Source organism: Aulonocara stuartgranti (genome assembly GCF_965226115.1).
Source record: "Aulonocara stuartgranti genome assembly, chromosome: 2".
In the NCBI taxonomy this organism is placed as follows: Eukaryota; Metazoa; Chordata; class Actinopteri; order Cichliformes; family Cichlidae; genus Aulonocara; species Aulonocara stuartgranti.
The window spans coordinates 7,792,248-7,810,833 of NC_138940.1; the positions used below are offsets into that span (position 1 = coordinate 7,792,248).

The 18,586-nt window shown below is 36.4% G+C and overlaps 1 protein-coding gene across 5 annotated transcripts; it reads right to left on the reverse strand.

The window, feature by feature from the left end:
- Nucleotides 1–2,193: 2,193 nt before the first annotated feature.
- On the reverse strand, nt 2,194–16,996 carry il21 (interleukin 21). 5 transcript variants are annotated; one of them, XM_082509858.1, is made up of 7 exons: nt 16,919–16,996; nt 13,429–13,495; nt 7,489–10,385; nt 7,336–7,377; nt 5,486–5,599; nt 5,323–5,361; nt 2,194–5,196 (listed from the first exon to the last, which is right to left on the reverse strand). In XM_082509858.1, the coding sequence occupies exons 3-7, from the start codon at nt 7,612–7,614 to the stop codon at nt 5,068–5,070; spliced, it is 450 nt and encodes a 149-aa protein (XP_082365984.1). In that variant the 5' UTR covers nt 7,615–10,385; nt 13,429–13,495; nt 16,919–16,996; the 3' UTR covers nt 2,194–5,067. The 5 variants fall into 5 exon arrangements, with proteins under 5 accessions (XP_082365984.1, XP_082365983.1, XP_082365985.1 ...); XM_082509857.1 differs by lacking the exon at nt 16,919–16,996 and adding an exon at nt 15,268–15,825; XM_082509859.1 differs by lacking the exon at nt 16,919–16,996 and adding an exon at nt 14,579–14,602.
- Nucleotides 16,997–18,586: the final 1,590 nt, after the last annotated feature.

Below are 18,586 nucleotides of genomic sequence, written 5' to 3' on the forward strand. Positions count from 1 at the left end.
CGGAGGTTTTGACTGGAATCGTGGATTAAGTGAGTAAGCCTCATTTTAATATGAATGTTCTAAATACATACATAGTAGGTATACTGTTAGCTGTGATCATGGATACTTGCTACATTAGTCTTCAGTGTTGGGAAAACAATATCAATACTGCATCAGTACTTTATAAACCTTCTCAGACTTTGCACTCTGTATTGCTAATAGCATAGCGAAATAATTACAGTAAATGTGACAGATATAATCTCCCCAGAAGCACATGGGGTGTGCACCATGTTAAAAGATTAAAAGAGAACAAATCGTGTAACACTTAAAAAGTCTGCCTTTATGGTCACCACACCTGGATAACTTGAGCATGCTTTGTAGTACAGCTCTTATATGATCCCAATATGACTGTGAACACTAGATCTTTTCTCTTGGTGGTCAGTCTCCTTACCGGGTCTGGTGTGGCGCTGTTTGTTTTTTATGAAAGGAAAAATCCCTCCATTTGTCACTCATCTAGAGTATCACAATTGGTGTTGTACCCAGAAAGGGAAATTTCACCATCTTTGAAACATAAAATTGATTCCATTTGTGGGAGTTGCTGATCTGACCTTTTACACAAAACATATTTTTCTTCTTTGCCTGGAAAGACACTTATAGGCGATGTTGGCACCTGTCGTAAGCTTTGTTTACGGTTCAGAAAACCCCAATTTTTTTATCCAAGAAAGCATTTATTATCAGTATATTTTAAAGTATGTTGATCATATTGAATGAATAAGAATAAAGCGCAATTCAGTAGTTATGACTCATCATCTTGAGTGGTTCTGTTTTTTGTTTTTCTTGTTTTTGTTTTTGTGCTTGACCAAAGCTTTTTCTAGTGGTTGAACCCACAGGGTCTGCAGGACTTTTTTTCACAGGTGTGAAGTTCATCTTGGTTAAAACAGATGAGTGAGTGAGTTTGTTTTGCTGAAATCCCCCTTTATCATCTGGGAAGTCCATGTTTGTAGCGGGGACACCTGTTTTAAAAAAAACATGTTCACTTATGTCATTGTGAGAGTTTTTAGTGGCCTGCCAGGTTGCTGCATGATCTTTGAAGTCTGTGGTATTCTTCTCATATATGTTTTCACACATGGTTTTACCACATTTGCAAACTCTGTAAATCCACCTGTTCATAACATTCAAAAACATTGGTGAAAAATTCAGAAAGAACAAGGTTACTCGCATGTATTACTTGGATTTTACTTGTAAAAATTCACCCTTTTTAAAGCTGCGTAAGTTTGATGTTATGTTAAACACTATATGAGCATAAATCTGTACATTTATGATATTCTCTAAAAGATTTCATTAGGTTTGAACAGCAAACACTGGATTTTTATGTGTTCATGTCTTTTTGAAAGTCTTAATACACTTTAATATATATTTAACACTTGCCAGTATACTGCCCTCTGGTGGTGGGTAGGTTCTTCATCTTTGCTCCTCAAGAATTACAATCCTACCCTACCATTAGTACAGGGGTGTCGAACTCCAGGCCTCAATGCCTGGTGTCCTGCAGATTTTAGGATCTCATCCTGGGTCAACACACCTGAATCAAATGATTAGTTCATTAACAGGCTTCTGGACAACTTCAAGACATGTTGAGGAGGCAATTCAGCCCTTTAAATCAGCAGTGTTGGATCAAAGCACATCTAAAGCCTGCAGAACACCAGCCCTCAAAGCCTGGACTTCGACACCTGTGTTTTTGTATATCCTAGTCGGAACTGCTATTTCAGCGACCTATTAATGGTAAAAGGCTGTTTCATTTCATAACTTAACATTAAAGTTTTAATGGGAACGACTGATTCTCCATCCAAGCAATATTTGATTACACATGCCATAAGACAATTATTAGACAATTATTCCTTAGAATCAGTGCTGGTATTTTTGATTATAGTAATATCTGGTTATTTTTTACTATAGTTTTACGGTTACTGGTTACAGTGGTTAGCACTGTTGCCTTACGGCAAGAGGGTCATTGGTTTAGGTCCACCATCTTGCCTGGTTTACTTATCACACTTTGATGACTTCACATGTAACATACTTTTACATATACATTTACAGTTACACAACAACAAAGAGATTGCCCCTTTATTTCAGAGGTTCAAGAAAATTGGAAAAATTAGATAACTGAAAATAAAATGTTCATTTCTAACACTTGGTTGAAAACACTTTGCTCACTCAATGACAGCCTGAAGTAATGAACTCATTGGCATCACCAGATGCTGTTTTCTTTTTTCTTTTTTAATGCTCTCTTCTTTTTTTTCTTTTTAAGCAAGCTTCACTCTAGCCTTTCTATTCTTGAGGCTTATGAGTGGCTTGCACCTTGAAGTGAACCCTCTGTATTTACATTCATGTAGCCTTCTCTTTATGAGGATATCGATACTCATACCTCCTGGAGAGGGTTGTTTGCTTGGTTGGCTGTTGTGAAGGGGTTTCTCCTCACCATGGAAATTATTCTGTGATCATCCACCACTGTTGTCTTCCATAGACTTTCAGGTCTTTTTCCGTTGGTGCGTTCACCGATGCTTTCTTTCTTTCTCAGAATTTACCAAACGGTAGATTTTGCCACTCCCAGTATTGTAGCAATTTCTCAGATAGCTTTTTGTCTTTTTTCACAGCTTAAGGATGACTTGTTTCACCTGCACAGAGAGCTCCTTTGACCACATGTTGTCTTTTTACAGCAAAATCTTCCAAATACGCCTCAAATCAACTCCAGGCTTTATATCTGCTTAATTAATAATGACATAACAAAAAAATTGCCCCCACCTGCCCATGAAATAGCCTTTGCGTCAACTCTACATTTATTTTTGGACATTTTAAAAAGGGGATGGCTACATATTAAGGATCTGGAACTCCTAAACCCTTCATCCAATTTGAATGTGGATACCCTGAAACAAAAGCTGAGAGTCTACAGAGTATGTCCATGTCCATTATGTAACTATAATTGGAATATGTTTCAGTAAACAGGTAAAAATAACTGAACTTGTGTCAGTGTCCAAATAGATATGGCCCTAACTGTATCTTCAGCAAACATTAGTCACATCTATAACCCAGTTTTGAGATCCCTTCCCAGACACCTTAACGCCCACTCACACCTCTGCCATTTGACCTCAAGGAAATCACATGATAGGGTGGGGCCAGGTTTCACAATGAGCTCAACCGAAACCCTGGCTGATTGTGACCCACACCTGTTTTCACACCTTGGCTCATGTGATTAGGTACAGGATCATCAGGGGGTCCTTTTGTCCCTCTGTTGGGGGGAAACTCCCACTGGGTTTAAATCTGGGACTCTCCACCATGTGACCTTAGAACTGAAGAAGCTTCTCGGATGAGAGGTGAAACGTCTTCAAGCAACTTAAAGAAGTCCAGATGCTTTTCTTTCCAAGCTCCTTAGAAAACATTAGTCACACTGTGCCACTAGAAGCTATGCATGCCTACACATGGCATTGCCTTCATTGTGCTTTACAGGTTACGTAATGTAATTTGGATCATGAGCACTACTCTTTTATCTTCCTGCTGATCTTAGTTTCATGTCTACACACCTTTTATTTTTAGCTTTTTCTGTTCAGCTTGTCTGGCCAAAGGTGCTCAGTGGTCACCTAATGGGTCTCAGAGCCATGGTTCTTGTGTTGTCATGGGCACTTTTTCATTTTCACAAGATTTGCTTCCACTCCTAGAGTATTGCTCAGAGTTTTATGAAACTAGTATGGTTTGAACCTTGAAGAAGCCTCTGCTCTCTTGTACACAGTCTTGTCCAGAAGGTGTCGTTCTTTATCATGGAAAGATTTTGTGATCATCCATCACTGTTGTCTTCCATGAACACCCAGGACAACCTATTCATTTTACCAATTCTCTCTTCTTCAGAGATATATTGATTTAGCTACTCCTAGTGTTCCAGCTGTCTTTTTGGATATAGCTGCAAGTGTGTCAAAGCTTGTTTGATCACATGTTGTTGTTTTACAGCTTCTGAATGCAAATGCAACGCTTGGATTAAACTTAAGCTCCTGGAAAATGTATCTTTACATTTCAGGATGTGCCTCCAGAACCATGTCAGGTCAAAACATAGTAAACGGACTGGTTCTTTTATTTGTGATTTTCTACTCTACTCGAGCACTCAAAGCACTTTGAACAACATGCCTCGTTAACCCATTCACATCCCGTCATACGAGCACAAAAAACAACCAAAAAACATGGATAACATCAACACAATTTCTCTTCACTTTCTGTGAATTTCATTTATATTTATTTTTCTCAGTTAGTCCAGCACGTATAAAAAAGTAATTCTAAAAACTTGTAATTGGTATCAAACATTTAAACAATAAATATCTAAACATATAAACTATATCATAAATACAGTTTGATAGCACAGTTAGACACTGTCTTTATTAATATCAACCTGCCTTTTATATGAAGTTGACAAGAGAAAGTTACGACTTGTTAACTATACAATGGACTACTGCCAGAATGGAAAAAAATGCCCATTTGCTAAAAAATAAAAAAAAATAGAACACTTGTCTTTCAGTTCCTGCTACAAGCAGAGAATCTGTCCTTCATATAAACTAGGCACATCAAATAATATATGGTAATTAATTTGATATTTTCAGATGGTACAGTTGTTTTACAAAATAATTTATGTACTAAGGAAATTCATACACAGTATAAATGTCATTATTAAACTATTCTTTGAGAACTACAAAATGAATGAATAAATTAATTTTCCCTCTCACTGACTGAGGGTACGAAGTCCACAAGGTGGCAGCAGAGCAGCTTTCCTGATAGCTTGAGTGAGTTAACCACTTCAATATAAATAAATAATAAATAAGTTAAATATTTATCAGGCTGTAAGACGCAATCTTCGACGTGCTTGGCCCTTTACAAAGTAGTGTCTTCTCTAAAGTTGCTAATGGATCTTCAGCTCATCTCAGTTGATTCTGCTTAGACCCTAAAAATGGATGAAAATAAATACTTAATTTGCTGTACAAGCATCAATACATTTATGATCATATTAAAGAGCATAGCCTTTTTATTTTAAGCTTACTGTAAAAACAAAATGGTCTAGTATTTTATGTATAGCTTTCTGAAATATATCTGAAATAGCCTTACCCTTTGAACCAGAGACTCCAGTCTGTTGAAAAACTCTGATGCTTTTTCCTTAGGATGTGAGTGGCAGGTTGAGCAGTTGGTCTAAAAAGAAACAAAGAAGAAAGGAGTTTACTTAAATGGTCGTTTACTACAAGAGTCTGTGTACAAACTGAAAAAACAATAGTCACAATCAAGAAAAAAAAGCAATGCTGACTAATTTTTACTTACCGTAGAAGTTTCTGTGTTACAAAAGTTCAGTCCACTGATCTGCAATGATTGAAAGAAATATGCCAGTTTTAGAAATGCAGTGTACTAAAATGTTGACATTAGTCTTTAGAATAGGACTTAAGGTATATTATTATGTGAGTCCCACCCCAAACAATGTACTTACAGTAAGGGTATGATTAAGACTCTTGTAAAGTTTTTTCTGATATTTTCCACTTATGCCAAAATGTTGAAGCAGAGTCTCCCGAAAGCAAGTTAAGGCTGTCAGACAACAGCAGTCCTGTTACGAAAAGAAAAAGAAATGATGGTGAATATGACATCATGATTATCCCAGCTTACACACACACATATATATATGTCAGGGTTCCGGTTGGTCTTTTTAAATACATTTGCTTTTTTAAATGAGATATATCACACGGAGCACCATACAAAGGGAACACAACAGCTTGATGCACAGTTCTACTTCATTTACAGTTGGCTATGAAAATGAGTTTTCTTTGTTTCAATGTAAGGAAAAATATTGTTCCAAGAAAGCTATTGTTTGTAGTTTCATTTCATGACTTCATTGTAGTTGACTTTCCAATCTGATGCACACAAAAACATTTTTATACAAAATGAAACTGAACCAAACAGAGTTTCCACTATTTCAATGATAACTTTCTGTTAAGTGAAAGAGGGTTTTTTTTTTTTTTTTTGTATGAATTGTTTCCCTCCAAAAATCTGGATGAAAATGCTGATGGTACAATGCAATTTTTCCCATGTGAAACACTTGTTTCTGTTTAGATACTCATTTTCCAGTGTGGTGTGACACCCGTGAACTCAGCCAGCTTGGGTCAAAGTTTTTTTGAGTATTTTATATCTGCCTAGCGAATTAGCCGTAATTTGTTTTGCTGCATTTAAAAATCAGAAATTCTGCTACAGTTATTGTTAAATCTTATCATTATTGCTACGGTTTAGTGTTGTGATCTCATTTTGAAACCATAATCTTTGTTTTGCAAAGCAAGATCAGATGCTTGGCAATCCTCATCATTCGCGGTGTGAGATAAACTGTAATTTGCAAGATGTTAAACAGAATATTGACTCAAAAGTTTTCTAGCATTCTGTCAAATGCTCAGTTTGAGAGGTGGCGTGAGGAAGTGTAATGGTTTTGTCTGCTCTCTGCTTGATTACTCATCACATTTCACTCAAAGGAAGCTGTGAGAAAATGAAAAAAATCCACTGAGCACACTCTTGAGTTGACTCACTGAATGAAAATGAATAAGCCTGACAAGAAAGAAGGCTGATTAGAATTTACTAGTAATGCAGTGCATCTTAATAAACATTTACAAGTCTAGTTATATAAAGGGTACATAATGAGACTATGTAGGATTTGACCACAAGAGCATTGCAAAACTTTACAAAATGTTTTTAGGTTTCATTGCTAAGATGTGCTATAGAGCCTTTAAAGTAAATATTGTCATTTCTATTTATAAATATTGAAATATATATGGCCTTTTTGAGGATTTCACCTTAGTCAAATCAACTCAGAAAAACAAAAATGCATGGTTTCATAGTGCAAGGTTTTAATAAATATTCTGTATAATAGTCGTATTTTTGTTTCTAATTAAACTAAGAAATGTATAATGTAGTTTTAATCCTGTCTAACACTTAATTTTGTGGATTTTATTTTTGCTAAATTAAATTTTAAATGCTTACATTTTACTTTGTAAACGTTTTATGACAGTTCCTCTGCTCCTTAATATGACAGTCATTTATTTTTAAGTATTGTGATCAAAGAGTAGATGCGAAATTTAAATCTGGACCTTTATCCTTTAAGTTTCGAGTTTTACAGCTGCTTATCACCCTGCACATTTTGGTATTTCACACATCATTTGATGTACTCCTACAGTACCCGGCGCCTGACAAACTAACTACAGTAAGTGGGAGCATAACAACAATGAGTAAGCAACCACCAATATTTATCGTAGTGGTGACCATACGGTCTGCATTATTTTAGATTAAAGTAGTTTTGCTTACCTCAATGTCCTTTGGTGGAGTATTCATCATGAGTTCTGTGTTCTGCAAAAGGAAGTCAAAAAAGATTGCATTAGGTAATGAAAGTTAGTTTGCTAGAAAGCAAGTTGTGAAATGCAGTTAAAGCAGTTAAAAAGTTGATGTAGATGAACTAACCGGAAAGTCGCGTTTGAGCATTTTCAGCTCTCTAAGGACTTCTTGTAGTTTTTTGCGCTCCATGGGAGATGCTTTGACCAAAGAGCAACAGTAGATTGTGAAAAGGCAAAAAACAATCAGCTTCATATTGTTAAGTGTCAGCAGCAGGCACCGATTCACCAAAAGACGCTTTACCCAAGTTTTACTGGAAATGCAGATACTTGTGTCGCTTACCTTTTTATACTTATCCCTGAGGACACAGGAAAACCACTTTTACAGAGTTGGAAAACTGCAGAAACTAGTGTGTGAGTAATGAAATTTTCTTTTCCACTGGCAGTCACCACTACGTGATCCGAAACTGGCGTCAAGCCGCGCGTGCGTGGGGCCTATAGATACTAGTGTGTGAATGTAAACTCGTTTGAGTGCACCCGACTCACCCGGAAACTAGAGGAACGGCGACGACACTTCCCATTTTCACTTTGAATCAGTGGAGCCAAAGCTTGTCATAGGTATTCTTTGTAGGTGTGGTATTGACAACCTGAATGCATTCACTGCATTGTGGCCACCTACACGGACAAATATCTTCGGCAACAACAGGAAACCCTTTGTAAGAGTTAATGTTTTACCAAAGAGACATGAAAAAAAACCCAAAAAAACATCTGTGTGTGTGTGTGTGTATACATACACACACACACACACACACACACGCGTGCATATATATGTGTGTGTGTATATATATATATGTTGTATTTTCATAGTGCATAAGGAAGTAAGCTAATATTGGAGTAACATTTGCTGAGTAGTTCTTTATGCTGCTATTTCACTCTTTTGTCTCTTACACATTTTTGTCCACTTGCAAGATCAAGGAAACGTACAGCGGCTTAAGAGGGTCTGCTTATGAAATGCCTTGAAACAGTTGCATGTGTCATTATGGAGCGGGCTGACAGCGTCACGTCATTTCAAAAGGATGACACATGCTGTTACAGACTCACAGATTAATGATGGTCTGCAGGGGGAAAAAAAGAGGTTTTCTAAAGAAATGTTGTCATGTTGTAATTACATTGTAATTATTTGATAATCAACTATTTTTGTAGGTGAGGCGGTTAGGCATCTGGTCGTTCCTAGGTGTTCATTATTATCAGTAACTCTCAAGGCACATCCAAAACTGGTTGAAAAGATTGTGTCTGTTCTTTCTTCAAATAACTCAACAGCTTAGTTGCTGCCACTTTTGGTGAGCAACAGATCAACAGTTCAGTTTTATCCATATGTGTATATATAGTAAAATGCATATATTAAAAAAAAAATATTACAACAGCTATGAGGAGTATAGGTAATTGCTATTGGATTGCCTGTCTTTTCTTTTGTGTTTTTGTTAGTTCAAATTAATATATATTTTTTGTACTAAAAATACACATGTAAGAAAATTGCAATGAAAAATGAAGATTCTCCAAGGATAAGCAACACCACATATTACTTATATTTAGTTTTTTATTGTCACATGTGTAAAAACTGAATAGCTTGTAAAAGTGATTGAATAAACACTCGATTCTGGTTAACTTAAACAAGATGTTTATGAATGCCGAATTAAGGGTTAAAATTACTATTTTCTTTCACTTTCAGGTTTATTGTCTGTAGTTTAACTCGCACTGGCACGAAAGCACTTCTGTATATTGGGAATTTTTGTATGTTTTGCTTATGTCAAACACATTATGTCAGTCATCTGATGCATTGGTTCACCACAGTGAGAGAAAACAGCAGTCATATTTCTCACTTTTATTTGTAGAAGTTGCATAGGTCTGTATAACCTTCTACTTCAGAAAGATCGACAAAGCCCGTGCTCAGCTTTGCTTGACTTGACTGTTGACTGTTTGTCAGGAATTATCATTGATTGCATTGTTTGTATGGTTGTGTTTGTGTTGTGCTGACATGATGTTAGACATGTCAATCATCATCACTGGGATGCAGTTTAAAAAATAAAAGCTTTACACACCTTTGCCTCTGTATCATTTCATGCTCTGTTGCCACTTTGACTACATTGTTTTGTCCATCACAGTCACAAACTTGGTATTAAGGTAACATTGTCACCATGTTGGCTGCATGAAACAACATGCAACTTTCTATTAATATTGCATAATTAAGCACCCATGCTATTGGATTTTCATGGCACTGTCCTCATGAATTCTCCTTCATATTTTTAACTTTCTAAATAATTTGGTCAAGAGAAAGAGTTTTCCTTTTTTGACTCCTGACACACTGTTTTTAATGAGAAAGGATGAGGATGAGGAGATGTGAAATTTTGACAATCTGAATTATATCCCATATTATATCTCATTGTCTGTGAGTTCAATTGAATGTCAATGCCAAATGTAAATAAAGTCTCCTTTATGCTTTCACTGAAATGGGACTTTTCATTGGGCAGTTTTAAAAGATAATGACTAAAATCCGCTTCTGAGGTCATTGTGTTTAAAAGACAAAGACATAGTCGATGAGCTCAATTTTTATTACAATAGATTGTTGTTGTTGTTTATTATTATTATTATGACAACCAATCTTTAATCACAGTTATATTTTAGCCATAGGAAACCTTTTATGGAAATATCACTGCATATTTAATGATGGTCATCTACTCCACTTCACAACTTACACATTTTGGAATTTCAGATTGTATCATAGGTTAGTCAGTATGTCCATGTTCATGCTACCTCAGTCTTTCTGCCCCGTCAGTGGTAGTGCACAAGTTCTCTCCATACACACAATCTTTACAACAATCTGCGGCAACCAGAAGAGAGGAAGTGAGAGTGAAAGAGAAAACCCCTCTCGTCTGTTTTCTCTCTTCGTCAGCGTAAGGGAACAGGTGGGTGGGGGCTCCGACTGGTCTAAGAGGTGCATCACCCTCAGCGTCTTATCAGGAGTACCTTCTGTAATGCGCACACAGAAAGGAAAAAGTGTCCTCAGGTAGATTCAAAATTCAAAAGAATTTCCTCATCTGGCCACCACCAGAGAATCCCTCCTAACCCACCTGTGGTGTGCTGGTTTGTGTTTTTACGTCTAAAAGTCTTACAAAGCAGCGTTGTTGACATGAGGAATTCATAAAACCTTTCCTCCCCCATTATAGAGATTAGTGGAGGAGATAAGGGACAATGCCCTTATCATTAAAGAAATGCAGTGGAAATAAAGGTGCAAGATTGTTCAAGGTGTTACATAAGCATAAGGATGTATCATTTACATTTCATAGCTCTTAGCTTCTTTTTCCAGTTGCAGGTCCAACAACGGTCTTTGTGCATCATTTTCCCCATTTTTTTGTCAAATAGCTTATTTAAGTTGTAAAAAAAACTCCAAAATGTTTATTAATGATTAAATAATAAACCAGTAATAGGAAAATCCTCTCAAGAAGTGAAAATCTACCTCATTTTTACTTTACATTTTTACATTAATACTTTATCTGGATTAATGTCATACGTATTAATTGATTCACCAGTTTTCAATTCCAATCCGAAACAATAATCTTAAAAAAATACCTCTAAAAATTAAAAGTTGTGTTTAGTCATTCTGATTAAACGGACAGCCAGGGAGAAAAAAGCTGTTACATATTATTCATTACAAATATGAGTAAATTAAAGACGAACAGAAGAAATTACCCAGTGCAATTCTATTATTTTTGTATCTAATGCATGTAAAATGGTAAATGTGGTGATGTCGTCTAACAAAAATGAAGGTCCCAGTTTGAGACTGACTATCCCCCTGCAAGCTCACTTTAAACGGTTATTCTGGCAGTTAAGTCTGCTGGGCTAGAAGCCAGTTTTTTTCAGTTTAACCAGGATATCCATGCAACAGATATCCTGTTCAACACTTCCTTTCTGCATACTGGTTAAAAGCTAATAGAAAACTATTCAGACTACAGCCAGTGGTTTCAAATTATTGTTCCTTTTTTTGGTTCCCACATGCATCTATTACCTACATGGCCATTTGATCTCACACTACAAGTACACCACAAAACCTTGGATGACAAAAATATTGGCATTTGTGTATCGATTGATAATGAAATTAAGACAACTTGTTTCCTGGTACAACGTACTTGTTATGCCCACTTGAACCAATAAAAGAGTAGCGTAGGGAATAGTCTGGGGAATTTACAGCTAGTTAATGGTCATCGATTAAATGTAATTTTATTTATATAGCACCAAGTCACAATAGCAACTTTATATTGTAAGATAAGGACGCTACAGTAATACAGGAAAAAAACAACAACATTAAGACAACACACTATGAGCAAGCAATTGGCAAAAGTTGATGCATAACAATAGACATCTAGCTTTCAACCTGACCAGATTCTCACAAAATTGTATGTGTGAGGGAAACTTTGAAATTCTACTTTGTCTTCTGAGGCACCTCACCAATACAGCAGAGGCACTGCACTTAATTTCAAAGCATCACAAGAGTTAGTTGGATTAGTTGTACTGTAGTTACTCATTCAAACTGACATAAAACTAACATTAATTGATCTATGCGACTATGAAAAAAGGCCATCAATTAAAACTTTTTAAAACTAGTTGAAAGTGAAATGTTATCGTCAGATATCTAGAACTAACATCTCAAGCTTTTTCCAGGGAACTTTGCAAAACAATGCTCTACTGACACATGTTTTTTCAATGATGACTAACAGTCTTGGTCAGACGTGACATGCCACACTGAGAAATGTTCTTTGTGGTCAGCCAGAGTGTTAAACACAGTGACAAAAAAGTGCGGCTTGTTTCAAGTCGCGCTTTGTCTTCAACGACGTAGCCGAATGTCTACAAGAGCATACAGAGCAGCATACGTATTTACCTTGGTGCAGTAATGACATCTCACTAATGGATACAAAACTCTTAAAATTACATTAGTTTATTGTTATTAATATAACAATAGTTAGAATGTCTTGGTATCGATAGGTAAGCTGGATTAACGTCACTTTAGTGTAAACTGACATTGAGAGCTTGAGATGTCACAGAATGAATAAATATTTTAATCTGTGTTACTTAAATGACATCATATTAGGAGACTGATTTAACAGTTGTATCTGCAATGCATTAGATGTGTGTACAAGTTATGCTTATGTGCCTTTTTCTTACTTTACACTGAAAATAAAGAATAAATAACATTTGTTGTATTTTTTTCTTTTACAGTTTATTGAAGTTGGTTAAGAGTAGACCCCCGTTCATTTTTCTAAACACCATTTTTGCCACGAGTTATCAGTGTGAGGTGACTTAAAACCAGATGTCAATCAAAAGTAAATGTTTGATTTTTTTTGTCAACAAATGATTTGTCTATTTTTCTGCTACTGTATTTCATTATTACGTAGCTCGGCCACAGTTGTTGCTCATCAGTATCATAATTTGTTTTTGTTTTGACTTGATATTGCTTGCTCAAACCGTAAATGACAGCTTTGTTTTGTTTTTGTTTATTGCACGTGTACCTCTTCTTATGCATACAATAAATAAAATACGTGTCTAATACGTGCTCTTCTAATGTGAATTCATCTAATTATGGTTTCAGTATGGGTGGCATGGCCTAAAAACAAAATGTAAGATGTGTTCTTTGTCTCTTCAGGGAGTTTAAATGAAAGTTAAAAGGATCTTCATGAATTCACCATGTGTTTGCACTTCAAGCATTTGACACTGTGAGGCAGATTTATTTACTTCTTCTTGATAATGTAGTTGACTTCCTACTCCCACTTGCAGTAGTATGATTTCCTACACTGTGGTCTCCCCTTTGTGAACAGTTTGCATTGCCGTGGTGCGGAGAGAGTAGGCGCGAGGTTGAAAGTTTGCATGAAACACACGCATCTTGGCATTTTTTAAGTAAGTGTGTATGTTTTTTAATTAAAATGCTGACTGAGAGAAACATGATGACTTTTTTTGTTTTAGATGCAAGGACAAATGAAGGAGATTATCAATGATTATGAAATGTGAGCATGCTCATTACCGTAAGTGTACAGGAAGATACAAAGCTGCCGTGGGTGGGGGATTGCCTCTTCTGGTCTTGTTCATTGCTATGACAAAAGGGATGACACAGCTTGTTTACAAGGCTTGTTTATATTGTTTATTGTTCAGAGTCATCATTAGTGCATTCAAAGATGATACCAGCTGCTATTTGTAATATCAAAATGTAGATTTCGGCTCCTGTTGACACTGTCATCGGGTAAATAAGCAATCACAGATGAAGTTTGATAAATGAAGCATAACGAAACAAGCTTACAAGGCCAGTGGTAAATCAGCAAGCCGGAATTTACCATCGGCAAGATGCTGATGAAATTAGCCTGCAGCGCATTAGAGTTCAGTATGGTAACCCACAAAGTTGATTGGAAGTTTTCTCGTATAAAATGTGAGGAATTTCATATATTGATTCCAGTAGACAGGAAAGCTAAACTATTTTTCTTTTTTCCTTCTGAGTGTGACCAGATCGCACAAAAAGTGCTCAATACAGTGACTTATCTGATAATCTCATAAAAGCTTTAAAATAAAAAACTGCATAACGAGCTGTTTTTTAATTATCTTGTGACAGCAGTTTCTGTTATCAGAACCAGAATGAAGAGTTTAACTTTGGTTTCTTTGGCCTACACATAAAGAGAGTCTCTCACGCATAGCCGGCTAATTTTGTAGGAGTTTGGTCAGCAGCTGCAAAGTAGGTTCCCACACTTTATCAGCTTGAAATAGCCTAGGAATAACTTGCCTGATGGTAAATACTAGTTAAGAACACACAATAAACAGGTATAAACAAGCTGAAAGTGCACATTAAATGCTAAAAATTGTGACAGCATCGTTGGAGACACAAAATATTCACATGTTCATCGAGCATTTTAGAACTAAAGTATTTGACATCTTTATGATTCAAACAGTTCAACTTTAGAAATATTTTCCTTGCATTTCCACTCCCGTGTACCAATTTTTTAATTAAAAAAAATAAAAATATTAATGTTTTCTGTGTGAAATCTGCAATTTTCACACTTTGCAAAGTCATCCCAATGGTTGGCCCAACCCTGCTTATTATTTTATGAAAATAAACAATTCTGCACAGTCATTTACTCAGAAAAGGATGGAAAGTGGGTTATTCAAAATGTTTTGTTTTCACAAACCTGCATAAATCGGGTCACCGTGACTGATCTGACAAAAGACATATAGGAAAACTAATGAAAAGGAGCCAACGTGACCTATTTTTTTGTTATTTTGTGGAAAGAAGCAGTATTTAACCAAAGAACTAGAACTAAATTCTGAAACCATGTTCTTTGCTGCTGGCACAGTGGGGATGCAAGACAATGCCGTTTACCAAACCTGCTTGTGCGTGCCATTTGTCAACCAAGGTTTTCTCTTCTACAGTAGAACACACCTGACCTACTCATATGTTCAAAGGTAAGTGGTTAAGGGGTGGCAACGCATCTCCACACAAACCCCGAGCATTAAAATGCAGGGCATGTGTGGGAGTCAGGTGTGCAATCTTAAGATCTGAACTATAGGTTTTCTCTGTTGCAACATCTTGAAGGTCATCATAGCCTTTACATTGATTTCTATGCAAGTTTTCTTCTTAACTGTACTTGACTAAATACAAATAGGACTAAATAGTACCTTAAATAATACAAGAACTACAATGTGTCTCCACTGTACAAAATACTGATAAACTGAAAACTGACATTGCTCTTTTTAAGGGTAATTTTATAACTAATACAACATCACCATAGCAGTAGATTGTAAATAATAGAATGTCTAATATTGCAAAAACTAAACATATCTTTAGATAAATAGCTGAAGCTTTAAAAAGCCAACATACCACTGCTGCAGTCACCCGTCAGTTCTTCTAAGCACAATGACAGTTATTACTTTGTCTTGAGTTTATCTTACTCAAAGGGGGCTTGCGAGACAGCTTTCCTACATAATGGTGACACATTCTTGACCTTTAAGAGTTAATGCGATTGACTTTTACCAGCAACGACCAGACTTAAAAGGTTTAGCTGTTTTGGAAATTGATCATTTGAAGGGAAGAGAAAAACAACAAGCGGAGCAGTGGGAGTACAGAACAGGCCATGAGCTGTGAATACTGTTTAACCACAACAGTAGGGGAATAACACTCAGCTGAGGGGCCGTGAAGATATTAAGGCCTTGAAACTGACACTGTTGCAAAACATCAAACTCCAATTGGAAAGTTTTGTTCTAAAATCAAACATCCACTGTCTGAACACCTACACTTCCAAACTAGGTTGCTCCCTGCAGGTAAAGTACCCTCTTTCTTTTATGCCGTTATTAAAGTGATGAGTCTAACTGCTGGAAGAAATTTAAAATAACCTTTAAACTCAACTCTAAATATGACACAAAAACCTTTTATGCTGGCGGAGAGCAGTATACGGTGTTATAAAAGTAGACACCCCACCTCCCATATACATTTAGAGAATGCTTCAAAACAGCAGCCTAAATGTCGATACTTGTGCCTGGACACGTATGAAAATGGCTACCAGGTGACGAGACGTGCCCCCAGAATGACGTTTGGTGTTCACTTGTAGTTTCCTAATAAAACTGTTGAGCAAACAAAGCAAGACGAGGGTGTTTGAGGCCACGTTATCCTTTTGGATATCCGTTTTTCCTTTCTTTTCCTGAAAAACAGCTTTCAAATTATTATATTCTTCAAGGAGGGAGAATAGAGGTTGTCTGCTGGAGTAAAGACAGCTCATGTTGTTTTTCAGGTGGTCAAGTCTTCATTTGCACAGATTTCATAGCAAGTTACTCCACAACTAAACAGATAGATTTAATTTCAAGTCTTTTGTCATCTCTTCCTTCTCTCACCCCAACTGGTCATGGCCGCCCCTCCCTGAGCCTGGTTCTGCCCGAGGCTTCTTCCTGTTAAAAGGGAGTTTTTCCTTGGGAGTCATGTGATTGGTGGAGTTTCTCTATATTATTGTAGGGTCTTTGCCTTACAATTGAAAGCTCTTTGAAATCAAATCACTGTTCTTGTGATTTGACACTTTAAAATTAAAACTGAATTGACTTGACAGCCATTGTAAATTCTGCCTTTGTAAAGCTTTCTAAACTCTTAATGTTATTGCATTGTATAAAGAGGAAGGTACTCTGTAGCCTTTAAGGATTCCTGGTCTCAATCTCCTTGTTGTCTTGGGCCTTTCTGTCTGGAGTTTGTGAATGCACAGATTTTATCCCCAAGTCCAATATCATGCGTGCTAGGGTAACTGGTGACCCTAAATCATGTGTAGGTGTTAGGCAGATGAAGCGCTGTATAAATGTATGGTTATGTGCTGTTTTTACTTTCAATTGCTTTAAATCGTCATTAAGACTAGAAAACATGTGAATGCCAGTCCACTAATCATGGAACCAAAGAGCAGTCTTCTACTGTGGATGTAATTTATTTGGGCCATACATGCAGTAACTGTTTGTGTAAACACAAAGCGAGTTCTGGTACTGTTTTCAGCTCTCACCTGGTGTGTGGTGTGCTTTGAACTCCAAGAAGGTGGATGGATTTGAGTCAGAGAGGGTTACATATAATGAGCCTTTGAAATACTGGCCTTTTGATTTGGCTCATCTGTATCAATTCCAAGTTTCACATCAAGACCTAAACAAAATGAAAGAAATCCATAAAAAAATCCCATATTCTGGCATTTTAAGCTGCTCCAAAACAAATATAAAAATATCTCTGTTAAACATCGGACTTGCTTGTAAATGTATCTCAATAGAAGTTCTTTTTTAACATGCATCTTAACCTCCTAAGACCCGAACGCTTCCACAGTATGCATTTTTAATTTCTCTTTGACATTTGGGCATATTGGGGCCTGATGAATGTAAAAACAAAGAATTACCAGATTTTTTTTTTTACCTTATTTTTGTTTTTAAGAAGAATGAGAGCCACGTATGAGGATACTCGTTTAAAATTTTGATAGAACAGTAGCAGTATAATGTCCTCGTAAGTGGATATCAGGCTATGTAGGGCAAAATTGAGTATTTTGGTCCATATATGTGATGTCCACATATGTGGACGCCAGGTCCTAGGAGGTTAATGTTAATAACTGTTTAAATCTTCAGAATGTAGCTCTCAAAAGTTCTTCGTATGTGTTTTCGCTTTTTGTGCATTGAAAACTCTTATTGCGTGGAATATTTTTCAAAAAATGGATATCTCATCTTGGGAGAAACCTTTTCATATTTTCCACCCCGATGTTCCTTCGCCGTCTAGAACAGGTTATCACAACTTTCACAATCACTGGCAAGCATCCTCAAAATAATACACAGCCGTCTGATGGTTCGGAAAAATACGTCACTACAGTATCCTGTTTATTTTAACAAGGTTCGGTGTTTTGGCCAAAACCAGACTTCCGCCGTATATGACAATTAATCAGGGGGAGAATCTTTCCTATAAGATGATCAAATCTGTAGGCAGGACAGCACTCTGCTGCATGTTTTCTACAAATTAACTTTATTCTGTAACTCGAAGCAAGAAGTGAGAGTGACTTTTACTGAGTTACTCATCTCAAGTTCACGCTTGTCATTTCTGTCTACAGTAAAATAATTCAGGTTAGTCAACATCAACTTAGTCATATGACTTTCACTGTCTGAAACATTATTGGCATGTTGTGCTTTGCAGGATGCACTGCAGCTTATTACTGCACTGTATCGAAATCACCTTCAGTGAGATTTTCAAAACCATCGCTCTTCTATTTCTGCAGATTAGCAGCCTTGAGTCTGAAAACATAACTATAACCAGGAGATGCATTGTACATGCATCTCAAAAAATTAGAAAACTGCGAAAAAACTCAATATTTTCCATCAGATATTTATGGAAGTTAAAAAATCTTTACATATTTTAGACTCTAGACTATTTTTCTGTTGTAATATTGACAGACATGACATGTTGCTCAAAAAAACGGTTGAGTAAATTTCTACAAATCAAATTCAGTACATGCAAAAATATGTGGAAGATTGCTAATTTGGCATTTGTCCAGTTGTCATCATCACCTTCCACAAAGACGGTAAGCAAGAAAATGCCATTGCAGTTTGCAGAGTGCTGTTGAAACACATTAATGGAAAGTTGGCTGGAATGGAAAAGTGTGGTAATAAAAAGTGCACAAACAACAAGAATGCCTGCAGTCTTTGCA